Consider the following 21,809-nt stretch of genomic DNA (forward strand, 5'->3'; position numbering starts at 1 on the left):
TGGGGGGTCCTTTCATGTTGATGAACTTTGTCCCTCAAACTTCTCCATTTGGACGCATGCTTCGAAAGATAATATGAAATGAAGACATGACTAACACCATTGTCTATAACTATGAATGAAGTGGGCGTGGCGTGGCCGCTGGTAAGTGTATAAACATCGAGCTACGCTCTTCGATTCTCATTACGTATCTAGACTGAATCGTTAGGAATATTGAGAGCGTACGATATCTAACACTTGTCGATAAATAGTTCTTAGAACTGAATCAAATGAAGATTCAATTTCTCCTCATTTCTTATATCTCATCATATATTTTCTTAACATATACTAGGTATATTGTATATCATTGTAAAAGTTACTTAGATTCATTACTTTTTGCTATAGAAACATTTCTCGCTTCTCGTTTCATTGTGTCAGAAAGTTTATTTTCGGAACTTTCGTAAGAAAATACTTATTTTTACTGTGTTTGTATAAAGATTTCAAAATTGTCTTTGTCAGTCATCAGGTAATTAGATATTTTGGTCGGACGGGAATTCCACACATCAGTAGAAGTACACTTCAGTAAGTTCAGTAAATTCAGTAAAACAGGTGATCTATAGACCAATAAATCTGATAGATCCATATAAAGGGTGTTTTTTTTGAGAGCTATAGAACTTCAAATTGCAATAAGACAACGAAGGATTATTCGATTGACATGAATTTTATTTATCCGCAAGATAATTTTGTGGCATTACATTTTAAATATGATTTCTGGCATATGACCGCCACGACTGGCTCGGATGTAGTCCAATCTGGACGTCCAATTATCGATGACTTTTTCCAACATTTGTGGCCGTATATCGGCATTAACACGGCGAATGTTGTCTTCCAAATGATCAAGGGTTTGTGGCTTATCCGCATAGACAAATGACTTTACATAGCCCCACAGAAAGAAGTCTAGCGGTGTTGAATCACAAGATCTTGGAGGCCAATTCATAGGTCCAAAAGGTAAAATTAGGCGGTCACCAAACGTGTCTTTCAATAAATCGATTGTGGCACGAGCTGTGTGACATGTTGCGCCGTCTTGTTGGAACCACAGCTCCTGGACATCATGGTTGTTCAATTCAGGAATGAAAAAGCTAGTAATTATGGCTCTATACCGATCACTATTGACTGTAACGTTCTGGCCATCATCGTTTTTGAAGAAGTACGGACCAATGATTCCACCAGCCCATAAAGCGCACCAAACAGTCAGTTTTTCTGGATGTAACGGTGTTTCGACATACACTCGAGGATAAGCTTCACTCCAAATGCAGCAGTTTTGTTTGTTGACGTAGCCATTCAACCGGAAGTGCGCTTCATCGTTAATGGGCGTAGTGCGCGATTCGTATTCCGCACAGACCATTATTTTCGAAATGAAACTGCACTATTTGCAAGCATTGTTCAGACGTGAGTCTATTCATGATGAATTGCCAAACCAAACTGAGAATAAATCACTTGACAGCTGTTAATTCGGTCGCCATCTTGAACAGTAATGCCAACTTAAAGTTATATACCTTGAAAAAAACACCCTATACATAGACCATAATAGCTGATACCGATAAATCTAAAAAAACCAACCTCAAATTAACAAAATATTCAAAATACAAATCCACAGAGACTCCAAACCAAGTTAGAATCAATGTCCGTCCAAGCCATATATCTCCCCTCCTGAAATATTAACATTCTTATCTCAAAGTTCATTTCAGACATCTCTTGTATGCGCCCCAGTAGGCAATATATATTTCAGGTGGCCATTGTGACTGCAGATTTAGGAAGGAAGCCGCAAAATCACTCATTCGGTCAACCAGACAGACTCAAGGTCTACAATAGCTACTTAAAAATAACGTCACTCACCCTGTTGTACGTTGGAGAAACCTGAATATTTGATAATTCGACGGAATGGGTTTTCGACCGGAAAACTGTAATATAACGGAAACAGGCCGCTCACATTTTCGCTAATGAAATGTCAAGATATTGCAGCCTGAGTAGCTAGGAGGCAGGATAATTTCGTTCTGCGTTTTTTTTTCGTGACAAGAAAAACGGGAATGTCATCCATTATCAAAAGACTCCTTAAGATGGGGTTTTAACCTTGTTTGGAATACAAAGCGGAAAAAGTAATTAGAGTATCCTATAGATTTGAAACTTGGAATTGCTGTAAGAAAATATAGAGAATAAAGAATAATCAAATGAGCTCATTTTTAGCTAACGTTTATGAAAGCTGTATCAATAAGGATAGGAGATTCAATAAAGCTTGTTTTTTGTTGGAAAGCAATGCAATATTTACAAAGCAAGATGTCTCCAAGAATAAAACATCTTGATACGTATTGAATTGAATATGCCATTCTTTATAAATGGCATTCAAACTCGCATTCAAACAATAAAATCATTATGTTAAGAAAAGCCCTTGATTCTGATTGCATGTGGTGCTTCTTCTTTGAACTCATTGAGAAAATAATTGAAGAATGTTTTATTTTTGAGCCAGTTACAGATTTTGTAGATAAGTTTCATTTGATGATATTCATGATGTATATTATTTATGTTGTATTTTTTCTCTCATTGATTTTAGTTTTTGTTTTTTTCTTTATTTATATTTTGTTGGGGGTTGAGTGGAGTAGCCTTGGCTTGACTTCCCCCTAGAATTTGCCAAATGAAGACACTATTATTATTATTATTATTCATAAGAGAATTTCTGTCGTGAATATGTAGTTTTGTTGCTGCTATGGCGAAAAACCATTCAATAGATAATAAAGGGTTTTCCAAGAAGAGGTTTCATTTTGATATTGAAAAAAAACCGAGTACATTCTGAGAGAAATCATAGACCGCAGCTACGGTTGCAGCACCTTTTCATGAAATTTTCCATGACCAATTCGCACCTTTGCGGCTGCATGTCAGTTCAAAAACCGCACGAAACATTTACACTTTGAGGATGAAGAGACATTTCAACAATCATTCTAGGATTTTCCAAGCCCCAAATGCTGCTTATTAACGAAGCAGTTTTTGAAGCGTGTATAGTTCCAGTTTTACTGATGGCGTCATTTTAATTGTCAAATATCAGAAGATGACAGATACATAAGTGACAGCTGACCAGATAGCGGGCTATTCAAAATCAATCCCTCTTATCATTGGAAAACCCTTTATAATTGGCATAATCCAGAACAGAATTCAACAAAGTGGTTTTAATGAATGTAATAATAAAATCTATACTGAATATCAAAAGGAAATTATATATGTGAAGCTAAGATATCATCAGAAGAAGCAGAATTGAAGCTATACCACCAAACAATAACAACAACAACAAAAAATTATGAAAAAAATTGATGTAACAATATTGTCTCTTAATCTGATTGCAGATTCTAATAAGTATAATTCTGCTGAGGCCGATTTAAAGAAATTATTCGAGGGAAATGAACTATGCATGAAATTCTGTTTAATTAGTGGATAAATCAGAGAATGCATGTTATTTTTGGGATACAACATAAAATAACCTTACTTTCAACATAAATTGAATGAAGAACTAAAGTTCAATCAAACCTTATTTTTCATGTTGAATATGTCATGTCATTTTTTTGTTCGATCACGGTCGACAACAAGTTTTGTCTATGAGATTGAATATTATGAACTGACGTTAATAAAGTCAACATTTTTCAACGTTCGGCAAAATCCTCAGAGAAATAAACATAGATAGAGAGAGCATATGTCATTTTCAGTAAACAAATTTTGTCCCCAACATAACTATAAAATTTGGCATTAAGAGCGCGGAAATGAAAACATATCAGTGATACGATATTTCACTCAATTCGAAATTTTCTCCACAAAAAACGCACTTCTTATATTCCATAGTGAATCAACGTTTCATGTTAACTCAAAATATATTGAAATAAATACCTTAATATATCAGAAATTCAGAAAACAAACTTCGAGGGTGACAAACGACTTGAAACAACGGATGACACTGGGAGAGCAATAGTTGCCAAACCTTGTATTTCAGCAGGTAGATACAGAAAATAATAAATATTTTGCTCATTATAAATTCGACAATTAGGAGAAATATCGAATTCCAAATATTCAAATTCGCATATTTAATCGGGAATCACTCAAATAAATATATTTCATTCAGAATAATACACATTCTTAACGATATAGTAAAATTGTGGATTTGAAATTATATCACAATCCGACAACGTAATCTAACCATTTTGGGGACATGTAGAAATTGCGTATACTTCCTCTATCTATGTTTATGGGAAAATATGAATACAATACCGCCAAATCGTGACATATCGAATCACTCTTGATATTTTGTATAAATTCGAGTATTATTGATATTATTAATAAAGCTGTATTTTGATTGAATCGTCAAGTATTGGGCCAACCCAATTTCAACAAGCTCCGAAATTGAAAATATAATATAGATATTCGTTCAAAACAAATTGAATGAAAACCGCAAAGCTCGAATATCGCGAGTTTATTGAAATCAGGTGAAGGTTGTCCGAATTTTACAACCAATAATATAAACAAATCACTAAAACAGACCAGATTTACCATAATCATGGAATATGGTTTGAAAACATGGTATGATTCCGTTTGTTGCATATCTGTTGACCTGATTGTTCTCGACAATGTCACGAACATGGCATCGGATGATTAAATTTTGCAATCGTTTAAAATTAGAGAGATAGAATTTCTGCAATGCTTAGAGTGTTGGTAAGTTTTGTAACAATAGTAACAGCTATTATTATTGCGTCTCATCGAAATAACAATATGGAAAATGATGAGCTTGAGAATAAGAGAATAACTTCTAGTGTAACATTGGTTACGAGGGATATCAGCCAAAAATGTCAATATTATATCGGTTCCATGATTCTGGATAATTATTTCGAATGAATATTTTTACTCACTTCAAACCTCGTATCTAGGGGTTAAAAGTAAAAACGCGTATATATTTTTTCAAATTAAAGATCTTGAGTATTAAACTGTCGGGAATTTCTCAAGAAGGTGAGTAGCATCTTTTCGGTGGACTGAAAACTGCTTCATATACAATATATCAATTTTAACAGGTGCCACTATTGATATAATAACTGACATAAAAACTGCAACACCCAGAAGGAGCTGTTTAAAATTTAAATTCTTTTTGGTAAAAAATAGGGTTTACAATTTTTTTTAATAAATTTGTGAATAATGTGTTTGTCCACCACGATTATCTATACACTCCCCAACACGTCTCGGCATTGATGCAATGAGATGGTCTAGTTCTTCTTGAGGAATACTATCCCAAGCTACCTGTACTTCATGTATCAGAGCCACCAAAGTCCGTTGGGGCAGGGGTAAATTTCCAAGCCTTCTACCCATGATGTCCCAAACATGCTCTATGAGCGAAAAATCATGAGATCTGGGCGGCCATGGTAAAAGATTCACATGGGTCGCTCCGAAAAACTCTGGCAACATGAGGTCGGGCATTATCTTGCTGAAATATTGGATTCTCAAGCCGGTTAAGGTAAGGGACAACATATGACTCCAGGTAACGCAGCGCTGTCATGTTACCTCAAATGAAGACTAAAGGTGACCTACTTGCATGTGCAATAGCAAGCCTAATGTCTGGTGTACATGACGCTCAACATCAAACTGAGGTTTACGTCTTTCTCCCCGACGTCGTCTATCCTTTCTTCGGCCATCATGTGCATCCAAGGAGAATCGAGATTCATCATGAAAAACGACCTGATGCCATTCCACATTCCAATGTTGACGTTGTCTGCACCACTGTAATCGTTTCCGGCGATGCACAACCGTCAGAGGTATCACAAGATGGGGTCGAAAATAAAAGACCTTATCCGGCGGTAAACCGTTCGGACAGTTACAGGATGGCCTTGTTCTCCTAACCACTCATCAGCCATAGATCGAGTTGTCGCAAATCAGTCTCTTATGACCATAAGTCTTAGACGTCGATCTTAAACTTAATTTGTGCCCCTTCGACGTTCGGTGTCTACTCTTCTTTGATTTTGGGCATTATCAAACCACGCTTGATAACATCTTGTAACAGTAGTTGGATTTCTGTTCGTACGGTTAGCGATTTCTCGAAATGACAACCCCGCCTCTCGTAGACCAATAATACGACCTCTTACAAATTCACTTAGCTCTGGATAAATATCTAGGCATTTTAAAGACAACTTTGGATATCCTCGAACGACTGATTTGTTGTAAAATTTGAAGAACTTGCAAAAAACGACTACAATATTTAAGTAACAAAAATTGTTTACATGAAAAAACCTTCACGATTTTTTTCTCAAAATTCAATCATTCACTCCTTGTTATACTATTCATGTTTTACAAAAAAAAAATTAAATTTAAACAGCTCCTTCTGAGTGTTGCAGTTTCTTTGTCAGTTAGTATATATCATTGTATTTCAATTATGACATAAAAATTTTCCATCTGCTACCGTACCGATCAAACCAATTATAATCGGCTGGAATAAAAGCAGAACAATATTGATAGCACGGTCGATATAATAGATCAATTTTGATTCAATTTGGGTCATTACTATTTTATGTAGGTATACTTACACTCAAAATTTTCTTATCATGCGGTAGTGCATTAAATTGAAACAGAATGGGGAAATCGTACCAATGTAAACCAAAAAGAGTTGATATGAACTATTTCATTTATTCCTGCTGTTATCAACTATTATCACCAAACTTCATTTTCTATCAAACTCATCAAGGAAGTGAAATATTCATTTGTACAAGGAGATCCAAGAACGAAGAGGAAATATAAATATTCACACAATTTTTTTAACGAAGGAATTACCATACAGGCTGTTCCTAAATTGGAAGTGCAAGGAAAAATGTGAGGCATTCGAATTTTTGTACCGAAATTGGTAGCAGATACAAGAAACAAAAAGTGTAAAACTGGATAAATATCACTTTTCACATTCTAATAAACTATGAAATCCTGAGAGGAAGAAAGTGGACTCTGTTCCAGAAAAATATAACTCTGACTTTCAAAATTAACATATCACATGATGAAAACTTCAAATTGGGATATCTATACCAAATTAAAAATAGATATCTCGTGGAGAGAAGATGTTATGAGAATAAAAACTTGAAAAAAATTAAATTTTAACAAACTGTATTTCGAAAACAAAACGGTTGCGGTACCATCTTTTTGTGTATACCTAAAACAGTGACTTTTTTTCTTGATGTGATCCGAGGAATCTGTCAAGTTCTGTACCTCTAATTTGGGAACACTGTATAGTAAAGAAAAGATTTAAATCACTGTTGGATACAAATTTTTATAAAATGTCCAAATTTACCCAAAACACAAAGAAAGTATGGGATAAAATGTATTTAGGTATTTCGATTGCAGAAAAAATAGTGTTTAATTCATTATCAAGAAACATCATGATACCATAATTCTTGCAATAAAAATCAAGAGTTTTACACTTCTTACACAAATAACTGCTAGCAAAATTAACGAATTGGAATGTGTCGATTTTCAGAAACGAATAAAAGGCTCTACAAGTTTTTCACAAAGGTTGACCATATTGTCGGTTTTTTTCTAGTGGTTCACTTATCTGAATTAAGGTTATACACTTTAACCAAAATGCTTGAGTAGTTTCTTTATCTACCTAAAAGATAATTTAACTTTTAAACAATTCTAGGCAGCAATAAGCGTAATGTTGAATAATTATTCATTTCTACGATGAATACAATATAGCATGAATTGACTTATAACCGAAAAAAAACATTATATTATCAAAGATAAGACGTAAAGAAAAAACACGTTCATTGTTTTGATTATGACATCTACATCATAACAAATATTGAACTTGAGATAAGGGAGATCGGTCAGATCGAATTACTTTCAGTTTTAAATCTTCATATTCATATCTTCCAATGGCTCTACATCCGCTGCATAAAAAAGGTATATACGAGTATTTACCTGTAATTGGATGCCTAAGTATTCACACTGTATAAATTACTTATGGATATTTTACAATTGTTGTTGTAATATCATCACAATTGAGTATGGATATGAAATGGATTCATTTAATCATCACTCTGAGCATTACAGGAATAATTTATCACTTCATAATCAATTTGGTTATTGATGAATACCTACAGAACAATAAGGAACTGATGAGTGATTTTTTTTTGTCGATCTCACCGAACCATAGGAAATATAATTATGGTAAATACTTTTTGTCAAATACTCGGCCACTGTATTTGAACATGATGACGTATTTGCTGACACATCATTGAAAGCTGATAAATAGTGCACCATTTCAATTGTTTGGTTCAGACGTGCATATCATTATCCTAATGTTTTCATCTAGAATAAATAGAAAGAACAATCGAACAGAATCTAATCGAAACAATGTACCTAGATTTTATCGAAAATTTTCGGTGGTGTGATAATGAATAAATCCTACCGTAAAGTGATGCTTTGGCAGTATTGGAATTTTAATTGTTTTATTTGGATTTTTCTTCAATACAAATAACTTCGCGTTTATATCGGCAGCTTGATAATTTTTTTATTATTTTTTATTTACGCGTTGATGGATAATGTTATAGAGGGTGTTCCTAAATTGGAGGTACCAATGATAGATTCCTTGGATCATTAAAAAAAGAAGTCCTATAAACATCGCTTTGTTTTTGAGATTCAAGGTGGTGAGGTTTTTCAGGTTTTTTTCTTATAGCACAACATATTCACAAGATATTCAAATCAAATTTAGAGAAAAAATTCCAATTTGTAGTTTTCATCATGTGATATGCTAATTTTGAATGCAAATCTACAGGTTCATATTCTTCCGCTTCTTTCCAGAACTTATTTTTGGTGGACCAGTGGTAGTTCAGAAAATTTGAAATGAAACTTTGGTCCATACTACACTCTTTGGTTTTTTGTAGTTTTGTCGCATCTGCTACAGATTTTGAGAAAAAATTCAAACAATTCTCTAGTAATCCTCAGGAAAATACATTTTATTATAAAGATCCAGTTAATAAGCTATGCTGAATGAATTAATTACCAAATTATTCACCCAATGTGTAGTGAAGAATGATGAAGATTCGATAAAGTGGTTCAAGCTTCACAAAAAAGTAGGACTACAAGAAGAAAAAGAAAAAAAAATAAGAAAAAAGTGTTCGCGGATCCAAGCAACATCTTTTTGTCCCTTGTTTCTCCAATTCTAACCCAAAAGAGGAAAAACCGAACCTTTCAAGAATGCTTTCATTGTTTTTAAATACCTACTTCTTCGCTTTTTAAAGAAAATTGTTTAAAGAAAAATGATAAATAACATTGTGTTGAAGTATCACGTCATTCTGTTTGCATGGCATGTCACAGGCAAAGGAGTTTTGATTAATTTTAGGAAGAATCAAAAACCTACATGCTAAATAAACATCAATTCCATGCCAGTAAAACATCAATTCAAATTTTTGTAATCGAACTGCCCAAAATTAAATAAATTCATCGTGATCATCCTGCTTGTTAAGCATTTCCTTTACTTATCTCTTCTCTCTAAATGTTTCACTTATACGCTTGCTTAATTCACTTTCTAAATTTCGTAACATCATCAACATAGTGCAACATTTTATCAAAAACCAAATTTATCAGGAAACATGGATGTCATACACGTACACAGCTTTCTCAACATTCAACAACACAAATCAATCAAACTAACTCACCTGTTAGTCTTCTGCAAAAACCTCTTCCTGAAACTATTATAAGCAGCCTCTGGTCCATCCTCCCTATTCGCGTATCTCACTCTACCATGCGAAGGCACCACATAATTACCCGCATAACCATAGTCCATCTGGATATCGATAACAAGAAGAAGAGTAAAAAGAACAGCCACAACACTCAAACCCAACACAAACCGTTCCTTCAACTTCAGACCGACTCGAAGCATGTTGAACGCGTTCCCGTAGCCGACTGAACTCTTATCAAACTCAAAGTTCAACAATTTCTTATTGTTTTTATTATTAGTCTTTAAATCGTACGTCGAATCAGCACTAAAATCGGATCCAGCGAGGCTAACTTCAGGCGGTGGACTGTACTTCGATTTGACTCTATGTTCTCCGACGTGAACGCCAGTCTTATCTGTATGATTCCGTGGTTTTTCTTTGGTCGATATCGCTTTGGTTGTGTATTCTTGCTTATCGCTGTTGGGAATTAAATTATTTACATTAGAAGCCCTGGTAGTCTCCTTGATGAGTCGTCTATTGTAATTGGTGTTATCACTCAAATTTAATTTGCTACTTTCGTTTACTTGCACATCCTCATTCCACCTCACTTCTTCTTCTTCTTTTTTAAATCTAGACGCAGCAAAGTATGCTCGAATCCACTTTTTACGCGAGTTCTCAGTGTACACTTCGAACGATCTTGATTTGCCAAATTTGGATCTATCTAACTTTGGGCTGTAGTGGTCGTGTATATAACCTTGAGGTTGTTGTTGTTGGTCCTTAATGTAGCCTTGAAGTTGTTTTTGGTCCAGTTTTTGGACCAGTCTAGCTTCTAATTGAGATTGAGCTGGTTTTTGAGCGGTGAGTTTGGCTTTTCGAGGTGGTGCTACTGGTGGTTGACCGTTGAGGTTGGCAGCATTGAAGGGTTGGGTGTTTAGTTTGATTCCACCATGATGTTGTTCGGATGCATCCAGAGTTTGTGCTGCGATGGATGAACATTGCAGCTTCTGGTTTTGTTGAGCCAGGTCGTTCTATCTCTGTTACCTAATCAGAATCTGCAAATATAAGTTTTGTTAGAAACATTTCAACTTAAGTATGTACTCTGAAAAGAAAAATGATGAAAGATAGAAAAATACGTAATGTTAATTTGTTTATTTTATTTATCATATGTTTTTTCAAACTTTCAGTTTTGGTCAATTTTATTTTGTTTTTCGATTGATATAATAATTTTCTATTTTATAAATCAAATAATTTGACAACTTTGTGTCTAATCCTTCAGAATAATATATCTGTATGATATATTCAGTTTATTTTTGTCTTGGAATATATTCCAATTCTAAAAATGACAAATTTAATAATCAACCAAAAGAAAAATTCAAAATGACTAAAATTGTACAAATTGAGTAAACGGTTAATAAATTGAACAACTAAATTAACATAAAGACAGACGTACGTTTCGGAATTTTTGTATTTAATAATACAATTTTTCCTCATCAGTGCCTTATAGTTCAACGTTGAACTATAAGGCACTGATGAGGAAAAATTGTATTATTAAATACAAAAATTCCGAAACGTACGTCTGTCTTTATGTTAATTTAGTTGTTCAATTTATTAACCGTTTACTCAATTTGTACAATTTTAGTCATTTTGAATTTTTCTTTTGGTTGATTATTAAATTTGTCATTTTTAGAATTGGAATATATTCCAAGACAAAAATAAACTGAATATATCATACAGATATATTATTGTGAAGGATTAGACACAAAGTTGTCAAATTATTTGATTTATATTAAATATCCTTCATCAAGAAGACTCATTAAACTTTTATAATTTTCTATTTGTTGAAATGATTGTATATTTCAATTATTGATGATTTAATATTTATATTGAAAACCATCATCAAGTATAGATACATATTGATTCTATAATGAAACATATTCAAGTTATTCAATTTACAACGATATAATTATTCTCTTGTTGTAATTCGATGATACTTTGACAACAATTCGTTTTTAGGAACCAGATCTATATTAATGCTTGCAATCATATGATTTTGGAATAATTCGAGAGAAGAAACAGGATCATTGCAAATAATAATTATATTCAATCGAATTTTGGAGCATTGAGAAAACAAACGTAAATAAAAAATACTTATAAATGCTCCCAAATATTTTTGAAAAGCACTGGTATTAGGGATTCATCAAGCCAAGTAGCTTGACATTTTAACCAACTACTTGACTTGAAAATCAAGCTCGTGAAAAATTACGTATTTGAGCTTGACTTGATTTTATCAAGTCATTACTTGACTTGATATCAAGCTACTAGCTACTTGATATTACTTGAGCTTGATATGCACGCGTCGCACGGCATATATTTCTGCAATCTCGTTCGCTCAGGCTAAATCATGGGGTTCCTCGAGTGCCGAAAGATTGAAGCATTCGCCAGTGTGACTTTATTAGTAGTTTTTTCACATTTCTATGAAATATATTGGTAGATTTTGGTAGTTTAGGGAATGTCTTTACAAACTTGGCCAAAATGGCCAAGGTTTTTTTATCAACGCCAGCATCTTCAGCTCCTATTGAAAAACAATTTTCCAAAACTGCTCTTACACTAACAAAAACCCGCAATAGGTTAGGCGACAAATCTATGAGATGCCTCATGTTTCTTAGATCCTGGATGGAAAATAATGAAATCAAACAGCCTGGAGGTTTGTCAATATTAAAAAACTTTTTTTTCAATTATTTTTATTTTGTTATGATTTATAGTGTATTGATTTATGTTTGATCTTATGACTTGAAATCAAGTCAAGCTTTTATCCATATGCATACATATCGCTCCAAATAGTGAATTGATCTTCCTTTATGTAAATTCATTGCATTAGAAATCAAATGCAGTTATTATATTTTTACTCTTTTATTATATAAATAACAATTGTTTGGCTACACATTAACTGAATCTGAATAAGCTACTATGTGGTAATAAAGTTATAAAAAAGTGGAAATAGAATAAGTGTCATTTAATTTCGATATATTGCTTCATCAATCTTAAATAGATCCATTATAATTAAGTATGGACATTTCGGAATTCGAGTTATAAAACGCTGTCCAGGTGTATTTCATCAAAACTTCAACTATAACAGTATAAGGATCGTCAAATATTCTTTATAGATCATAAAGAATAAGATAATAATAAGATTTTCAATAAATATTTATATCTTATTCATCTACTCCTTACAGAAATATTTCCCTGTGTAGGAATCATAGTTTGAAAGATTATGACGCGAGATTTTATTTCAATGAACATTATGACATTTTTATCGACATCCAAGTTATTCTAGTCATTCTCATAATTTATTATGCCAGTTTGTCATAGAGAAAGACGCGTACGTCAAATTTATGACAACTGACACCGATGACAGAGAGAAACATAGAGAAATGTGCCGTCCACTCCCCTTCAATGAGCTTCAATCACAGGTTATTCACACTGCAATCAATCAAATAACGATTTTCTTCAATAAATACAATTTTTCGTAACCAAATCCGCTTCCGAACCACAACTAACGAATGAAGATCATCCAATAACACGAACATTCAATTAAAACATTCTTCATTTACATAATTGCACATGATAACAGTCGATATTCTAGCGAATAATAGCCTCCAATTGAAAACACATAATTGAGCATCAGTTTACAAACATCACAAACGCGATTTTCAGCGGTTTGTGAGAGTGTACACAGATTGGTCGATCAGTACTAGTGAAAATCCTCATCGGAGCGTGGAAAATGCCGGTAGACATCGTCAGTGAAGAATTAGATTATGGATGTCGTCCGTGACTTATCAGATAGCGTCCTGATTTCTTTATTTTTCCTGTCCGGCAATAATTGTTTTGGTTTCGATCGAACGAAGAGAGTGTTTGCTTTCTGCTTCGACATGATGTAGTTTCTGGATTGTTTCTGATTTTAATTAACATGATGGGAGTTCCTCCGTTCATTTTCTTACTGTATTAACATGTGCAATTCGATTTCTTTCCTTGAGAAAAGCGGATGATAATAATAATAATAATGATTCAAAGACAAATCAGGCATGTCAGGGCTCTACAAAATACTGTGTGAAGCAGACGAATCAACACCTTTTACAACTGCACAAGGAGCAATTGTCATACAACCACCAGACAATCCAAGAAAAACTGCAAAGATGGAGAGAGAACATTTCAACGAGGTGAACCAGGATCATGTCGACATTGAAGCGACGAATTATTGGCACACATCAGGTGCGATGTATCCAGAAACAGAAGGATTTCTTTTAGCCATCCAAGATCAAGTGATCTCAACAAGAAATTACTGCAAGCATATCATAAAGGATCGAACTATTACTGACGATCGATGCCGATATGGGTCTCCAACGAATGAGAAAATGTCAAATGTTTGCAGGAAATGAATATAATGAGACACGATGTAGTAGAAAAGGTACTACACCAAGAATTGACAACCATATCAAAACTAATTCATTCTGAAAAAACGCCATACTACAATTACCAACCGGAGACCATCCTGAAAAACGAACGCTGTTAGTTGTACTTAGATCGTACAGTTTTGAATGATAAAACAGTCCCGCAACAGACCAGATTCACTACTAGTCGATAAACATCAAAAGACAGTAACAATCATCGACGTAGCTATACCAAATAACAACAACATATGTCAAAAGGATGTCAAAAAAATTTCAAAATATAGGGAACTCGTTTTCAGATAAAGCAGCAGTGGGGAACAAAGATTGGATTTATCGAAATATCAGATGTTCAATTTTAATAATTCATGGTTAATCAAAGATCGTATGAAGAGGGTCATTAAAATTTAAAATTGAAAAAGAATCCATCTGCATTGATGTTCTTTTTTAATGTTCTTTCAGATAGAGTTTGGAATGAAACTGAAATCAATCGAAATGAATTTTCCAAGAAAACATTCTGCAAAAATTTAATGGATGCAGTCCTTACAGGATGATAATTCATTATAGATAAAATTAAACTAAATGATTTGTTCTATAACTACAGCACGTCTGAGTAACTAAGTCCGAGCCTCAATAGTAAAAACACATTTTATCTCAAGAATTTCATAAACGAAGTAATCTTCACGAGTGATATATGTATACCTTCCTTTAACTTTTCAATACCTTCGTCTTTGATTTCGAAATATGCTTCAACCACTTCTTCATTAGAGCCAAATTTCTTTCCCTGGAGCTCCTTTTGACCTTATTTGTCGATGAAGGATTCTAAATAATATTTATCAAGCCATTGCTTTGACTGCACAGTATTTTTTCCATGAAAAAACTGTTTTTATTATTACATGATACTCGTTTTTATACATTTTTTAAACAACAAATGTAGCGTCACTTAACCCCTTTTACGTTGATCCTGAGTTAACTCTACGTTCCAAAATTTTGACACGCATTATTCGATCAAAATTTCTTTCAAACATACTTTAATTTTCAGAGCTTTAAGAATTTTAGAATCCGAAAATTTAATGAAAAAATTCATCCGATTCCTACCGCCGATTGCTAATCATATTTGAGAATTTGAGCCATGAATTTCAAAATTTAAATATTAGGTAATCAAATTTGAAAATGAAAAATACGAAGAATTTGCAACATACAACCTGTATTTCTATGATTACATTACAGTGATCACAATATTGTATTACCGTTAAGTCCTAGCTTAGACAGTTACGGAATAATAAATATTTGACACTTCAACTCGATTTGGTAATTATAATGCACTTATAAGCACTCAACAAGGTTAATTATAATATGATCTCTCACTCACACATTCAATTCTCATATACAGACTGTTTGACAGTTCGAGACGAACTGAGTATTTGAATAATTTAGGTTATCTCAACACGTGGCATTCAACCACTGAGTGCGCAACGAACCGCTTATTAGAAAATGAAAATTAAAAATTACTCATATAAAAAAAACTAAAAAGATTTCCAGTACTGCCATACAATCGAAGGTTGCGTTGAATACTTGAAGTGAATTCTTTTAAAAATTTAGTGTGAATGAAATTCAAATTTTAGGGTACGAGACTGAGGGCACATTCTTCAGTCAGCTCATGTTTCACAGTAGTAAATAAGAGGAGGAGTAAGGATAAATGAAACATCTACTTCGTACTTGTTGAAGGGATCCCAGTGATTGTTCGTTTCCAGGAATCATTAGCTAACAATTTTGGTCCCAAGGTAGGTAAGGTTCATTTGTGTGAAAAGTTTGCTCGACCAATAATACCTAATGATAAATTATAGATTATTCTTTGGGTTAACATTTTCTTTGAAGATATCCTGAAAACCTTAAATTGTTTAGAAATCACTTATACCCTGAATACCCAAATGCAATTCCATCAATGTCAGATTAGTAGAATGCAAACTATTAAAGTCCAATGAATTTTACATTCGCTCATGAGCTAGACGCAGTATAATTAAGAGTGGTTCAAACTCCTATCAAATCATTTTCGGCCTTATCTGAGTATCCATACCAAATTTAGTCAAAATCGGTTAAAAGGTGAATCAAGAATTTGCGGACACATAGGCCGACAGACAGACACAAAGCCAAATTTGTTTCTACAGAATATAACCGAAAATTTTCAATTTTAAGATGTTTTTAGTTTTTTTCTCAATTTTGATTTTTTTTCAATTTTAAATTTTTAAAAGTTCGGGCCCCCCTTAAAGTTTTGATGGACCCCTTTAATATCGCATGAGCAAAAAAGGAAGATAAGAGGATTTCCCTCTCAAAAACCATCAACCTTTTATTTATATATTTATTATTATTTTTATTTTACCGAAATATGTTTCCTTCTCGATATTTTGGACTGATTCAACTTCAAAAAACATCCAGTTTATCCCCAGTCATTCAAAATTGTCGTTCAGCGTGAAGCAGACCTCAAGGATGATAAACCTCATTACGATGTCCCATACGCCCGATCCAAATACAAGGCTGCATTTAAGATTCAGCCCAGTTATGAATTACACACACGTGTTTTAACTTCGATGTCAAGGCGAAGACTTGTCGGTAAACTGATCCGTTAACATTGGGGCAAATTTGGATTGCGGAAGTTTTGGTTTCCTGCCAGTGGCTTAGATAATTTTCATTCTTTCGCATTGTGCACGTTCTTGAGTTTTATCGACTGGGATCAGTTATGATTGAACGGAATCCGGCTATGCGCATGTAGAAGTTCACTTTGTGCACTACTTATTTGTGTCAAGGCATGTCATATCGAGATGCTTTGAGGTAGAGCATGACGAGATACGGTGAATAGGTCCAACTCGATCATTTGCAGCAGTTTCTTTCGGTTTAGATTTTTTCCGATCTTGTCTAGGTGCCAATTTTTCTTGCGATTCTTTGGAATTATCGATCTTGATAATGCTACCTTAGATAGAGGAAGTTATAGGATAACCTTTCAAATGAAAAAAATGTTGGCATCAGATTTGAGAATTTCCAATTACGAAGTGATAAACCTGAACAACTTTCTTGTATATCTGTCTGAGGGTCAGTGTCCTCACGAGTTTGTGAATGTATCTAATTATCTGCCTCTAATTTACATCTAGTGTTATGCTTTTGTTTTCAGCCACCTTATATACAATTAGGGAATCCAATCGCGAACCAAAATATCAATCCCGCGGGTCAGCAAGAATACGGGATTGCTAACAATATTTATACTCTTTGTACTCAACCTATCAAACATGCTCATAAAAAGGTCTTATGCTATTAAAAACATACTATAGAATAAAAGTTTCTATTTAATGGCAACAGCTGTCAAGTTTTGCCGCGAGTAAACTCGAAAAATCTGCCGACAAGTGCTATCTCACAGTTTTTCCAACTAGAAATCATTTGTTATTCAAAATTGAGCGTTTGTAATTGGTGGAAAATAAGTCAGAGGTCGTAATTGTGAACAGTTTCCAAGTATGTATAGTATGTATATCCAAAGTCACTTGAACTAGTCCACACAAACGCTTGGCCATAGATGTCCCTTTGAAGTGGATACCGCGATCCGCTAAATACCGGGGTTCATTTGAAAGTATTATTACTGCAATAAATTCACTGGTCCCAAAGCAATTGCTGGAAACTTAGACAACCCTTGTATAATCTAAATATTCAGCTTCCTCCAAGTGACTTTTGATATACTATACCTTTACCCCTATTCAGTCTGCATTCAAAAAGGGTTATTTAATGTTTTAATAATTGGTCAGGTGTTGTTCGTACTCGTGCTCGTACAGCCATAGAAAAAACCTCTGATTCTGGTACCCACGCAGTACGAATACTATGATTCGATTCCTCTTCTGAATTCAAAGGCGATGGTTCACATCTCGTTGGTAGATTAGATAAAGGTACTTCATCCTCATCAGCATAAGTGAAATGGTGTTCGGTTTGGGATTGTGTTTTCTCTTTTTAAGACGTCTCTATTTGCAGTTTGTCAGTCAAACTCTTAATTTCATTTCGAAATGTCGATTTGCTATGAAGTGCAATCTTCTTGGCCATTCGTAGACATTGACTGTTATCCCAGAAATTCTAGATATTTTCCTGGGTTTTCTGAATAAGGTGCCATACTTGTCATTAATAAACGGTGCTCTTTTCTCCTAGAAAATAAAGCTTTAACCATTTCTTTACTCAATGTCGAGTTATAATGAATTTCCAATTTGCTGATCATCAATCTTTGTGTAGTTTCAGCAATAACTAATCTTCGTCCGTCACTTATGAGTGGTTTAATATTGAATCCCGCAGAATCTCTCATTTGCGGGATTGGATTCCCTAATAGGACAGGTCACAATAGAACTAAACATCAAGGAGCCACATAAGAACTTTTTTCAAGAGAAGGTTCTTGATCCCTTCTTTGAACAATTTACAGGCAAATAATTTATATACAATATAAATAGAAGGGGTCCTAGCACGGAATCCTGAAGAACTCCAAAGCCAATATCGTGATTTTCAGAATAATGCTAGCTTATAAGTCAATATACAGGCGTAATATTGAAAAGAATTCCTTGCATATTTTCATTACATCCTGATGCAAGACTACCCCATCGTCAAAAAAAGGTGAAAAAACTATGCCATTCTTTCAATTCATTATTCAGTTCATAGAACCTTCTGAATACAAATTGAATTTCCCATTCTGCTTTCGACTCTTTCGAAGATCATTCGTAGCTCCACCTTTGTTCAAGTGGCAGAGGATTTATCTTAACGTGGCATCACATTGACTAATCGATGTTAAAACGAACATCAACAATCCATATTGACATAACCTGCGCCACCCTATTTCACAATATACCATTAGAACGTCAAAATTCACCTAATCATTCATTCGGCAAACGAAAGGTTTCATTTATACAATATAACTAGAAGAGGTCCCAGCACTGAATCCTGAAGAACTCCAAAGCCAATTTTTAGAATATTGCTAGCTCATAAGTCACTATACAGGCTTTACATTAAAAAAAATTCCTTGTATATTTTCATTACATCCTGATGCAAGACTACCGCATCGTCAAAAAAAGTTGAAAAATAATGCCATTGTTTCAATTTATTATACAGTTCATAATGCCTTCTCAATACAAATTGAATTTCCCATTCTGCTTTCGAAGATTATTCGTTGTTCCACCTTTGTTCAAGTGGCAGAGGAATTATCTCAACGTGGCATCACATTGACTTATTGATGTTAAAACGAACATCAACAATCCATATTGACATAACCTCCACCGCCCTATTCCACAATATATCATTAAAACGGCAAAATTCACCTAACATTCATTCGGCAAACGAAAGGTTTCATTTATACAATATAACTAGAAGGGTCCCAGCACTGAATCCTGAAGAACTCCAAAGCCAATTTTCAGAATATTGCTAGCTCATTAGTCATTATACAGGCCTTACAATAAGAAAATTTTCTTGTATATTTTCATTACATCTTGATGCAAGACTACCGCATCGTCAAAAAAAGTTGAAAAATAATGCCATTGTTCCAATTTATTATACAGTTCATTGTGCCTTCTTGATACAAATTGAATTTCCCATTCTGCTTTCGAAGATTATTCGTTGCTCCACCTTTGTACAAGTGGCAGAGGAATTATCTCAACGTGGCATCACATCGACTTATCGATGTTAAAACGAACATCAACAATCCATATTGACATAACCTCCGCCGCCCTATTTCACAATATACCATTAAAACGTCAAAATTCACCTAATCATTCATTCGGCAAACGAAAACAACATGCAGGTATCAGTAAGAGCTGATAATACCCACATTGATCATCGTTTCCTCTTTGTTTTCACATCAAGTGGGCTTTGCTCAATTTCACCGGAACGTTTTCATGCGTAAATTCCTTTGAAATTACGTGCAATGTATATTTCCTGCGCTATATTGAATTTTATCAAGTATCCACGTTCCCATCAAATATTAATTTGGACCTACGTGTCGAAGGCAGCTTCAGCCTCTTCTCGTTTTAGATATTGGATTTTTTTTGCGTCGCTGCCTCCGGTTTTTTCGAATTGGCGGAGCTGTTCGAACGAAATTTCCGACTGCCAGTTTTTTTCTGCTACATGAATTTTCTCATGAATATCAATTTCTGCTTCGGAGAATGCTAAAATTGCTTACTCATCAGCCGATGAAAATTCATTTTGCAATTCATTTGGCAACATACAGGTTAGTGAAAAAACGATTCGAATATTCCGGGTAAAAAAATATCTTCGATATCATGGTGTTGTAGATTTTACTGAGGACTTCCACCGCCAGTTAATTATATTTAACTGATGGTATGAACATAGCTGCTTATTATTAAATTAGCCGAGTATAACTGAAGATATCTTATTGCTTTCTTCAGCGGAGAATATAATTTCAACATAATAACGACTTGAAGTTATTATTGAATATCTGACCAAATTTGTCTGCAACAGGAAAATCAACCATCATTGATTGGTATGCTAAGTTTAAACGTCGTGAAATGAGCACCGAAGGCGGTAAACGCAGTGGACGCCCAAAAATGGCTGTCACCGACGAAAAAATCAACAAAGTTCACAAAATAATTTTGAATGGAGTTGAAGTGAAGTTGATCGGGATAGCAGACATTATTAAGATATCATCAGAACGTGTACATCATATCATCCAAGAATATTTGTGCATGAGAAAGATGTGTGCAAAATGGGTGTCAGACGAGCTCACACTCGATCAAAAGCAACAACGTGTTAATGGTTCTGAGCAGTGTTTGAAGATGTTCAAGTGCTATAAACCTGAATTTTTGCATCGATATGTGACAATGGATGAAACATGGCTCCATCATTTCACTCCGGAGTCCAATCGACAGTCAGCTGAGTCGACTGCACACGATGAACCGAATCCAAAGCGACGAAAAACACAACAGTCAGCTGATAAGCTTATGGCAGTAGTATTCTAAGATGCGCAATGTATAATTTTCATTGATTACCTCCAAAAGGGCTGGACCATTAACAGTGATGATTATATAGTGTATTGGATCGCTTAAAGGATGAAATCGTTAAAAAACGGCTCCATTTGAAGAAAAAATGTGCTGTTTTATTAAGCCCATCCGCCGTGTCACAAATCAATGAAAACAATGGCAAAATTGCATGAATTGGGCTTCGAATTGCTTCTGCATCCACCGTATTCGCCAGATCTAGCTCCCAGCGATTTTTTCCTGTTCTCAGACCTCGAAAGAATTATCGCTGGAAAGAAATTCAGCCCCAATGAAGAAGTTATCGCCGAAACTGAGGCCTATTTTGAATCGAAAGACAAATCGTACTACAAAAATGGTATCGAAAAGTTGTAAGATCGCTATAATCGCTGTATCGCCCTCGAAGGCAACTATGTTGGATAATGAAATTGAATTTTGCCAAACAAATGTGTTTTACTATGGTAGATCGACTTTTCAATTGGCCTGTTATGAATCAATTATATTATTATTATAAAATCACAAATTAACACAAATTGTGTAATATTAATTAATTAGTGTAGAAAATTGATTGAATAGTCATTCACACTCAGTGTGTACAGACTCAATTAAACCTTTCCCAGAACGATCTGAACCAAATTGTATTTGCCTCCAATCTCAAGCTAGAATAGGAAAAA

General features: G+C 34.2%; 1 protein-coding gene across 1 annotated transcript in view; it reads right to left on the bottom strand.

Moving 5' to 3' along the window:
- Positions 1-21,809, bottom strand: part of LOC123682087 (extracellular serine/threonine protein CG31145) — a 183,336-nt gene that overhangs the window by 132,838 nt on the left and 28,689 nt on the right. Inside the window, exon 2 of the mRNA XM_045620483.1 lies at positions 9,693-10,744. Coding sequence (XP_045476439.1) covers positions 9,693-9,916 — 224 coding nt within the window. The 5' untranslated portion in view covers positions 9,917-10,744. The remainder of the gene's footprint in view (positions 1-9,692; positions 10,745-21,809) is intronic.

This window comes from Harmonia axyridis, chromosome 6 (genome assembly GCF_914767665.1).
Source record: "Harmonia axyridis chromosome 6, icHarAxyr1.1, whole genome shotgun sequence".
Lineage (NCBI taxonomy): Eukaryota > Metazoa > Arthropoda > Insecta > Coleoptera > Coccinellidae > Harmonia > Harmonia axyridis.